General features: G+C 36.0%; 1 protein-coding gene across 1 annotated transcript; it reads right to left on the minus strand.

Moving 5' to 3' along the window:
• Positions 1-1,028: 1,028 nt before the first annotated feature.
• On the minus strand, positions 1,029-10,489 carry LOC108667956. Its single transcript, XM_018155069.1, has 7 exons — positions 10,261-10,489; positions 9,805-9,906; positions 5,837-5,961; positions 5,393-5,549; positions 4,239-4,342; positions 3,385-3,501; positions 1,029-2,789 (listed from the first exon to the last, which is right to left on the minus strand). The coding sequence occupies exons 1-7, from the start codon at positions 10,381-10,383 to the stop codon at positions 1,694-1,696; spliced, it is 1,824 nt and encodes a 607-aa protein (XP_018010558.1). The 5' UTR covers positions 10,384-10,489; the 3' UTR covers positions 1,029-1,693.
• Positions 10,490-10,784: the final 295 nt, after the last annotated feature.

Consider the following 10,784-nt stretch of genomic DNA (forward strand, 5'->3'; position numbering starts at 1 on the left):
ATAGAATTACATTAAATTAAGAACATTTTTCAACAGTATTTAATGAATTTGTGACATTAAAAATTTTTACATCGAATGGAATACGCCAATGATTACATAGAATCATGAACGTATAGAATTTAATATGCTATACTCTAACTCATTTCATTCAAAGATGTGCATTAAAATAATCGTTCATGTAGTAGCAAATGGAAAACTTTATACTAAATTGTGTCGTTTTTGTATTCATTCTCTTCATATTTAAAAAAAATAATTACGCTCATATACGACCATGACGCTCACAGACAGACTGCGAAATGGGCAGGGAAAGAAGAGTGCACGCTTACCTTGAACAGTAGATTTACTGCCTGCACCTGCAAGAGAGTATGACAACCAAAGGTCAGGTCGTGCTTTAATCTACGAAAGTTTCACCTGCCTTTGGGCTTCAAGTGTATATATCTAATACTAAAATAAAAATTCAGCAATGTTTGGGTTAGCCATCAGAGAATAATAAATAGTTAAACCGACGTATATCGAGAAAATGCAAGAAATGTCACACGCTCTACGACCATCGGGGTGCAAAATTTTATCCTCCCTGATAACAATTGAAATAAAAAGTTTACTTAATTTATCTCAAGGTCAGCGAATTGAAAATATATAGCCAGGATAGCATTCCAAATTTCAGACTGGTATCTTATTTATGAGGGGAGTTATTGAAACTATAAATAGTTTAAAAATATAACTCAGTACTCACTGCAGTGAGTGACAGAGAGCGCATTTCTCGTCGACGAAAACTTAAGGTCACGGACGGGCGGCCAGACAGACAGACGGACATGGCGAGCACAATAGTGCATTTTTTCCCTAAATGAGAAAATGCGCTAAAAACTCCATAGCGACTAAGGCGGCTGAGCTCTTTCATGCAGACTGCAGAGTCTTATGCCCACTCTCGGGTGTGATTGATGAATTTAAATTAGAGAATGAAGGATTTCAAATCATAGGAATCATAGCATGATTCGTCACAATTGAAAATTTTCAGGGTAGTGACACAATTAAAATTACCATGTATATTCACAAATAAAATCACACAAATAGAACACTTGATTCATGATCGTCACTTGAATTGCTTGATTTCTGACACGTGAACTGGTTTAGGAATACTAAATAACATGCCAGCAATGAAACCTTTCCCAAAGGAATGATATCAATCATAGTTGATAGTCATTTTATTCGCTCTATTTGAGAAACAAACAATCCTCTCAAAGCTACAGCAATTATTAATTGCGAAACGCTAACTATATAATAATAATAATAGTTTCTTAGACTTAATGTTAATTCACACAAACGTAAGTACGTGGGCGCCGTATTTTCGGTGCCTCATTAGACACAACACTTGAAGAAGGCAGAGGTTGTTGGTCTTTAAATAAATAATGACCCCCATGAGCCTGCGACAGAGTTCTCAAGAAATAATCTTTCTTATTAGAAATATAAATGACCAGCTATGAAAATTAGGTAATTTTTTATATAGTGGCGCAGATCAACTCGCATGTAATAAAACTTGAAACTCCATAACAAAATGAACTCATTCAGCAAATCATTCGAATTCAAACATGGGTAACCAAATGCATGCAAACATGTAAGAAAAGATTTTTTTTCTTACGATAAAAAAGATAGAAGTGGCATGGTTCATTCCTTCTTTGGATTGAAGTGGCATGGTTCATTCCTTCTTTGGATTGAAGTATGACGTGATACTAACCTGAGTCGTTTTCACAAGATCTTTCTTCCTCGGTCGTTTTTTTATCCCATCGCTCCGAATTTTACCTAATAAATTACCCGGAGATCTCTTGTTCTCTTTCTGTTCCATGTCAGTGGGCGAGAATCCGCTAAACTTTGATTCGTCCTCGCTAGCAAATGAGGAAGACGACAGCGACGTGGGAGTTAGGTGGACTGGTTCCTCGTCCTCAATATCGACAGTATCAATAGAAGAAACATCCAAGTTGGTTTCATTCTTGATTTTCTTGGAAATTTTGCTGGAAATTTTTATGCGCGGAGTCCACCGCTTAGGGGCTTTGTCGCAATCAATGTCATTGCTTCCAAGTTGCATTTTACGCTTAGGAGTGCTGGTGCTGCCAGTACCTCCAGGAATTGCAGAAAATTTATTCACAGGAGAGAGTTCTTCTAATGGTAGGTGAGTTGATGGGGATGGCTTCGTTGGGGTTAAAATGTTCTCAAGCCTTTGTTGCTCTAGCTCAGTTTTCTGTTCAACTTCTGTAATTGTCGAGTTACCGCAACCCTCTGCTTTATTCGCTTTTTCAACATCAGAGCTACTCATCAAAACCTTCTTATCAACTCGAGGTTTCTTTTTAGGCTTAATTGTCTTAACCTCGCGAGTAGAATAAAATCTGTCACATAAAACGGGTACAGAGTTGTTCTCGGTTATTGAAAGGTCTTTGTTTTGAGGAATTTTCGAAATGATCGGAGTAGATCCACTGCTTCCATCATTGGGTTCATTACTTGTACCAGGGTCTGAGCAGCTCAGACTCACAGATGCAGTTATTTGTTCGTTGGTATAAAGTTCATTTTCTTCCTTTGAAATTTGTGACTTTTGCTCGGAGTCAACGGGGCTGTTCTCTGTACGTTCAAGAAGCTTTTTGCTTCTTGCAATTGTCCGTTCACGTGTGACGCTATCGGCAAGCATGGTTGTGCATTCGACGCATTGCCACGAGACGCGTTTGTTGCATCCAACCAACAGCTGGCACCGTGAGTGGATGGCCTGGGACCCACACAACCGGCAGTACTGCAGCTCCCATGACCTGAAGTTTGAAGATATTTACATTAGGAACTGGTCCAGTCATTCTGCAATGATTTGACGAACGTGATTTTACGGATGGAGAACAATAAAAAAAATGGAGTTTTCCTGAGTAAATTACGGCTGGAAGCTTTAAATAGTCCATGTCCATCTGCAACAAATTTGTCATCCAAAAAGGCGAAGATAATGTAGCGAAGTTTAATTCCTTTCTCAATGAGCCAATTCCATGATTTTTATTTGACAATGAATAAACGCATGGTGATGTAAGAGAAACTGCTCTTCATATCTTGATATAACATATACTTGGGCAACATTTTATCAAAATAATTTTAGAGGTAAAAGCAGGATCTACCATTTTATGGCCGATTGAATATAAAACATGGGAGATCTTGATATGCTTCTTGTATACAAGATGTTCTGAATTTAAATCCATTGAAGAACGTGAAGCGTGAGATGAACGAATGCCAGAACTAGATCAATTATCCCCATATTTTAATAGATAGTAAATTATACAAAAATATATTGAAGGAATATATCAATCTAGAGTTGATCAATCATTAAAATTCTTCATTAGAATCAGGGAAAGTATTAACACTAACGTGTTTTCTTCCTTGTGGGAGCGGCCATTTGGACACATGCAGATTGGAGCCATGCAGTCAACAGGCCGTTGCAGCAAATCATTGAAAGCGTTGGGCTCGAGCTCCCAGCTGGCATCTCTGCACGTCACAGATGGTGTATTAGGTTGAACGTCACAGATGGTGTATTAGGTTTAACGTCACAGAGAAGATATCTCGATAGTTGTAATCAACCCTTCAAATTCTCGTCAAGCTACTGCAACATTTCATCCAAAATTCACTGTTTTATCACCATTTGGATAGCAGGGCTAAGTTTGACGAGTATTTATAGATTACACGAACTACCCATAGCTGCTTAGGCGACTGAGTCAGGGCAAGTATCTTTTCACATGACACTGATCAAAATAAAAGTACAAACTGACGGCTTACCTAAATAAGCTGAATCAAGTAAGCAGCTGATGACTTGATTTTGCATGTCATTATTGATTGGACCAAAACCACAATTTGTTCTAAACTTAGTTTACCGATGGTAACTCTAATCAAGCTTAATCTGATACAGACAACATTGACAACGGTTAATAGGTACATAAACATACAAAGCAGAATGGGCAGAATAAATAAGCTTTAAACAATATCTTCCAAAATTCCCAACAAAATGGCATAATTTATTAATTTCAACCTAAATTCGATTTTTGAGTTAAGTAAACAATACAAATAATATTAGTTAGAATATTCTGATGCTAACAACTTGAAGCTTTATCTTTATCATTCCAACATCAACAGAGGATTTCACAATCCTTCACCTCGCAGAAAGTTATTTACATACTCAAACACAGCAATAGCGTGTTCAATGAGAATATAGAAATTGAGAGTCTCACTGTTCAGGAACGTAGATGCCGAAGTTTTGCATGGTTAAGATGAACCTATTCTTGTCGTTACACAGCGGACACTTGAAGAAGTAGCCAGCACTGAGAGCAAGACGCTGCACAGCGGAGAAAATATTTGTTAGAAATAAATTGCACCTAAAATATATTGGCGCTGCCATTGTGAACATAATAAACGAACAAAATAAATTTTAATACACTAATGTAATAATAATAAAGTGCTTAGTAATAAAAATCATTCCACTCTGACAATGATCAAGGCATGAATCGTTTACTCACAATGGGTTGGGGGGGAGTTTACTTGCATCATGATAGGGTGGAAAGTTCTTTACTAGTTGGAGGCAAGCATATTGGTCGACTCGTTTTTAGCACATTTTCTCACTTAAGGAAAAAATGCACTATTGTGCTCGTCATGTCCGTCCGTCCGTCTGTCCGTGACTTCACCTTTTCGTCGATTTTAAGAAAATGCGTTCTCTGTCCCTCACTGCAGCGAGTACTGAGTTATATTTTTTTATAATATGGTTTATACAATTGCTATGAACTTAATTGCCAGCAGACTAGGGGCTCAATAGCTTCGGCAATCACTGGCGTCCACTAGATGATTGCCAATAAGAAGCCTATGCATTTTGAGCTGTATATTAAGTCAAAAGGAATGGTAAGGTTTCTACCTACTTTACAAAAAAAGCTTAAAACCATGAGAATTCAATGGATAAAAGCAGAATTTGAAGTAAGAAATCCAATTTAAAATACAACTTTGCCTACTCCTTTTCAAATGGTAGAACCATCACCTTAATAAAAAGGTCTTGCAAAAAATTCAGTGATGAGTAAAGGCTTTGAAAATCACTGAAAATCTAAGAAAACTAATTTTCATGGGACCAAATCATGAAGTGAAGTCTCGAGAGCATCCCACCAATATAAAAGATATATATATAATATAAACACCATATTTATTTTCCATAAGCATAGTGTGACCAACATAGTCAAATGCAGCTACATTGAGGTTTAATTTTGATCACAGAGTCAAGTGAATGAAATGACTGAACTTCACAACATTGTCATTGCCTTTTAAAAAGTAAAGAAAAATCCCCAAATTTCACAAATTATCCAAGCTCAGTGAGATGAAATTAAGAGCAATATTTCCAAAGTACCTGCATGCACATCTTGTGGAAAACATCGTTCCTGCGGCAGCAGGGAGCCCACACAGCGCTGTCAGTATCTTCCTGCATCACCTCCTCCATGCAAATAGGACAGTCTGATCTCTCACTGGGCAGGATTTGGAAAGTGCGGTGATCACTGCACCATGACCTGTAACATGGTGGGAGATTATAATACAATAAATAAATACAATATATGAGATTATACAAATACTCCAGTGAAATAATTTGATAAAATGGGTTTAGAATTGAGAAAATATCTGAAAAAAAAACAATAGCAATAACATTAATTGTCTGGTACCAGCTTAACAATATGATAATACATTCATCAAAAATCACTCAAATAAGAATCTTCATTGATCAATTGCTTTGCTGTTGATATCAGTTTCCTACAGGCAAGAAAACAAAGAAATTGAAAAGGTTAGAAATCATACTCACTCAAACTGTCCCAAGAAGGAAAATTGAGCCTTATTTTTCAATGCACAGTGCATGTGATAGGAACGGCGGCATTGCCTGTTGGAGCATCCAACTGTTGCTCCCGTTTTTGAACAGTAGCAGCACGGCTGGAACAAGAAACAGTAAACTTAACAATGCAATGATCTAAAAATGGCCAATAAATGCAAATTATTACATTGGTAAAATGAGGCACGTTTTAGTATGTGTCATGAGTATTAATTTATGAGGGATAACAACATTTGATGGGAAGCCACTCACATTGTAAGGGGGACACAAGTAGGCAGAGGAATTATTGGTTAGAGGTTTTAATTGTCTTGTATTAATCCTTTCTTTTTATTGTCCCTAGTGTTTGAATACTAGAGTGATTCAAGTGAGTTGAATACTATAGCCAGTTAAAGTGATTTTTGTGCTATGTCATCTTCAAGGGTTGTTATTGAATGAGAAAGTTTTGCTCGTCTGGCCTCCTGCTTTTATGCTGACTAACTGTCTACATTAAATGAACCTGCCTTCTGGCTATGACGACTTCATGGCTGACCTGTAACTGATCTGCTGTTAAAGCTTTAATTGGCTATTTAATAGGTGAGTTAAGGGAATACTCTCAGCCCACATCTCAGTCCTAAATTGTAATTATTAAGTTTTTGTATAAACCATCCCTTTAAATTGTATTTTAGAGTTTTGTATTAAGTAGATTAATAAAAGTTTATGTGTTTCAAGTGTTTTATTAGTGGATAGGCTTTGAATTATTGTTCATTCACTTTTGCAGAGTGGCCAATTTGGAGCGAGTTCTGTGCCAGTTTGGGGCCAGTTCAGAACCGCTCTATGACTGATGGACCTGCAAGTTTGGGGGTCCTTGGTGGTTCTTGAGCCTTGCTGGGCTAGGTTTTAAGCCAGTGCTGGGCCTCTGTAGTGACCACTACATCCATCCTGGAGACTCTGTTGTAACCACTGTAAAGTTCCTGTTCAGTCCCTTCCACTTCTGGCCACTGTTAAGATCACCAACTGCTTGTTTTCATGAACTCTGTTCACAGACATTCACAAACCTTGGCCTGAAGACTGCCACAGCCAAGCCCTGACTCAAGACCTTAATTTCAAGACTTTGGTTATTCCTATGATCTTTGTAATGTTTAGTTTACTCATCATTATTCTGGCCCAGTTTAGTTTATCCTGGTTTATTCTGTTCTGTTCAGTTTAATCCAGTTTGGGCTACTGGCTCTATTGTTCCTGTGCTAGGTTCACCCTATTACTCATAGCCCTGGGTTATCACATTACTAACCCACTAATTTTCGCCATTCATCTTCATGCAACAGTGATTTTATTCAATATATTTTTTGCTTGGTTCTTTTCTGTTTGTTCTCCTGAGTTTTGTTTTGTTTCATGAGCTGGTACTACTATACCAGCTGGACTCTCAACCTTCAGAGAGGGCTGACCCCTCACAACCTCATCACAAAAACATCCAATCAAGCATTCAACTTTGTACAACACTTCTCTTTAACTTCACTTCTTGTTTGTTTGTCTGTCTGCTACAAATCTTCACACACTCTTAACACACTTCTACCTGTCCAATCAATCTGAAATTTTGCACACTTGCGTAAAGTTGGAGACAATGCATGAATCAATTGACAGAATATATAAGTTTAAATATAGTCAAATGGGGTAAGACAGGATCGCAGCCTTCATGGGGTAAGAAAGGACCAGCCCATGGTGTGCATTCTAATTGCACTGAATTCAATTTGACAAAAGAATATGTTAGAGCAATTATTGCCTGTCATTTCAGTGTTTGTGGCAACCCTCTTCTGCAAATAATGAATTTCTGGCTAATTTTTTAAGAAAACCTATGTAAAGAAGGGTCACAAAATAGTTAGCCCTGTTTGGGAAATAAGCTCTGTCTAATGACAAAAAATTTTTTGAACGGGTTTGTGGATGTAGGCAGGTAACCTCAAGTAATAGGCAACTTTTTAGACATACTAGGCATTCCTACCTGCTACCATCACTGCTTGACATGTATTCTAAAATGGGGTAAAAAAGGACCGGACATGGGGTAAGACAGGACCGCTAAATGCTCCTGTTTTACCACACAAGTGGTCCTATCTTACCCCACAAATGGTCCTGTCTTACCTCACAAATGGTCCTCTATTACCCTACAGTTTATCAAAAATAGTTTTTAAATGAATATATTATTGTATAGTACCTACATGGAGTATTTTGGTCAAAATTTTTATCTTTTGCTCAAACTTCATTATAACTTGTTAGCTTTTTAAATAAGAGAAATTTAGTGCACTATTTTAAATTGCATCAAATGGATATAGAAAATAGGGATGTCTCTTCCCATTGGTGAGCTGCAGAACGAGTATGTGCAAGATTGGCTGGGGGAAAAATCACTGTGTGAAACATGAAAAATAATTATGATCACAACTCTGTGAGAGGGCATGAACTATGTTTGAAGAAGTGCACCACAAATGCATTTAGCAAGAAAACACATGATGTTTGATACTCAAGTTATTATCCATTGGTTTTATTACCAATTTGATAAATTTTTCAGACAATGGCACTAATGGAATATACAAGAAGCATTTAGCAGTGCTCTACAATGAACCAAAGCCAACCCACTATTACTATGCTTAACAAAGTTTTCTCGTGACAAAAACTCCAATGTGACTGATATTAAAGTTGACTTCCCGCAACACAAAACAGTAACAAGTGGTTGATTAATCAAATAATGTGTTTCTAGATGGATAATATTGAATATCAGATTTGTACTTTTATTAAAAACCTCGTAATATAAGAATTGCCAGTTGGTCCTGTCTTACCCCATGCCTGGTCCCATCTTACCCCAGTGGGGTAAGATGGGACCAGCTCACTTTTTTTAATCTGTACAGAAAACTATGTTAGATGCAAAACATCTGAGTTGTAGCTTAGAAGCCCATTGCATAACTACACCTTGTGATAGGTTTAGGGTTTTTTAGCTATTCATGGTATAGATGCTACAGGCTTGTTAGTGATTTCGGTCCTGTCTTACCCCATCTGACTATATTACAAAAAAAAATCAATAGAAAAATGAAAGAATAATTTTGTCTTCTACAAATATTATAATCAATATTTAATACACTTCTACCAGTCCAATCGATCAGAAATTTTTCACACAGGTTTGCATAAAGTCAGGGACAAAGCATGAATCAGTTGACAGAATAAATAATTTTTTTTAATAAATAATTAAATAGTATAAATAATTTTATTAAATAATTTTTTTTTAATTTTAAAAATAAAATTAAAAAATTAATTTTTGTACTATTTGATAATAAATTTAAAAATTCATTGTACGTGTGTAACATCAGAGAGACTGAATTCTTTAGAAGTGATGTCTTTAAAAAGTACTTTTTAAATGCACATTATTACCTTTTCAAGTGACTATATATATTCTAACTCATCCACTAAAGTGTTAAGACAGATCTTCCACTATATTCAAGGAAGAAACCCCTGGCAGTATGTCTTAAAATTAATCTTCAAGGCATAAGCAGTCAGTGAATTAAGACTGCCACACCTTACAGATAGTATGACCTTGCTCATGGTCTCCCATTCAGATCTAAATTGATTGCAAAAAAAATAATAATAACAGATCTGAACTGTTTGAAGCATAATTGAGAACTCGCATAGTAATACTACCAAGTAAGAAATCTGATGTGCAATTTCTGGCTATGCATTGCAATTCCTGACTAAAAATTTTTTTTTAACAAAAAGAACTTAAATTTCAATAATGCTGACAAATATCCTAGCAAGACAGATTCAATTGCATTTGAAATAAATTAATTGAAATTTCAATATAGTTATGGAACAAAACAGTTATCTTCTTCTTGCAGCCCATTCAGTCATGCAAGTAAATTAGACAACATTTATACATAATGAACTATTGGCTGATATATTGAACTAAAACTAGTTACCTTCTGACCACTTACCAGCCGCCTGCCTCTGGTCACCTCTTTCTTGATATCTTCTTCGAGAAAGCCAAAAATGCCATCTTCATCTTCACCCCTTTGAGAGAGTCCACTAGAGAAAAGCTACAAAAAATTGAAAGTATGCTCAAAATGAGACCCTCAAAGACAATGTAAGGATTCTATCATACCAGGATTTTCTAAATAACTTGGCAATAAGCATTGCATGGAAGTAAATGAAAGCATATATTTAAATGCAACTGACTGACTATGCTCATGTATACACTGAAACTTCAATAAAACATCATGACAAGGCTTTATCTAGCAAAATAAGGACATTTTTATTCAAAATATCAATTGGATTAGAAATAATACTATGGCTTCCATATTTTAAGTTTCATCAAACAAATCACTGTTAAGACAAAAATTAACATACAATTAAATGTAATTTTTTTCACATCACAGGCATTATGACCTTACCAAGCAGTAATGATGAAAGGCAGAGGATGAATTCAAGGCATAAAGTTGACCCATTTTGTAATCATCGCTGGAAGAGTCCAGGCAAAAAGTACATTTATCACCTGGTTTGGCTAAATTTGGCATGTTGTTTCAGTACTGATCATACTATAATTACACAATTTCAGATCATTCTTAACTCATAGACCAGATTGCACTAATCAAAAAAAAATAAAAATAAAAATCTTTGCATATCTGTGGAAATAGAAATACATAAAAAAGTATGATAGATTAAATAATACAATCTAAAAATTTTAAACCTCATCAACCTGACAGTAGATGAGGTATACCGGTATACTATGTATATATACAAGGTAGCCCAAATAATGAAGTCTACAACATTCTCTGAAGCAAAATTTACAGATCACACTAGATTCTTGGAGAACTCTCACTTTTTTGCAAGGGCTGTTGCATCATATAGTTTGGGGTTACATTGTTGTCAAGGGCATCCTGGAGCCTTAATAATAAATAATAATATATAAATAACA

Source organism: Hyalella azteca, unplaced genomic scaffold (genome assembly GCF_000764305.2).
Source record: "Hyalella azteca isolate HAZT.00-mixed unplaced genomic scaffold, Hazt_2.0.2 contig14662, whole genome shotgun sequence".
In the NCBI taxonomy this organism is placed as follows: Eukaryota; Metazoa; Arthropoda; class Malacostraca; order Amphipoda; family Hyalellidae; genus Hyalella; species Hyalella azteca.

Bases quoted from the DNA above. Each gene is read 5' to 3' on its own strand.
- LOC108667956 (XM_018155069.1), bottom strand. From the start codon at position 10,383: ATGCCAAATTTAGCCAAACCAGGTGATAAATGTACTTTTTGCCTGGAC. The intron at 3,502-4,238 runs GTGAGACTCTCA...TGTGACGTGCAG, and splicing joins GGCATCTACGTTCCTGAACA to AGATGCCAGCTGGGAGCTCG. The intron at 2,790-3,384 runs GTTAGTGTTAAT...TTCAAACTTCAG, and splicing joins TCCCACAAGGAAGAAAACAC to GTCATGGGAGCTGCAGTACT.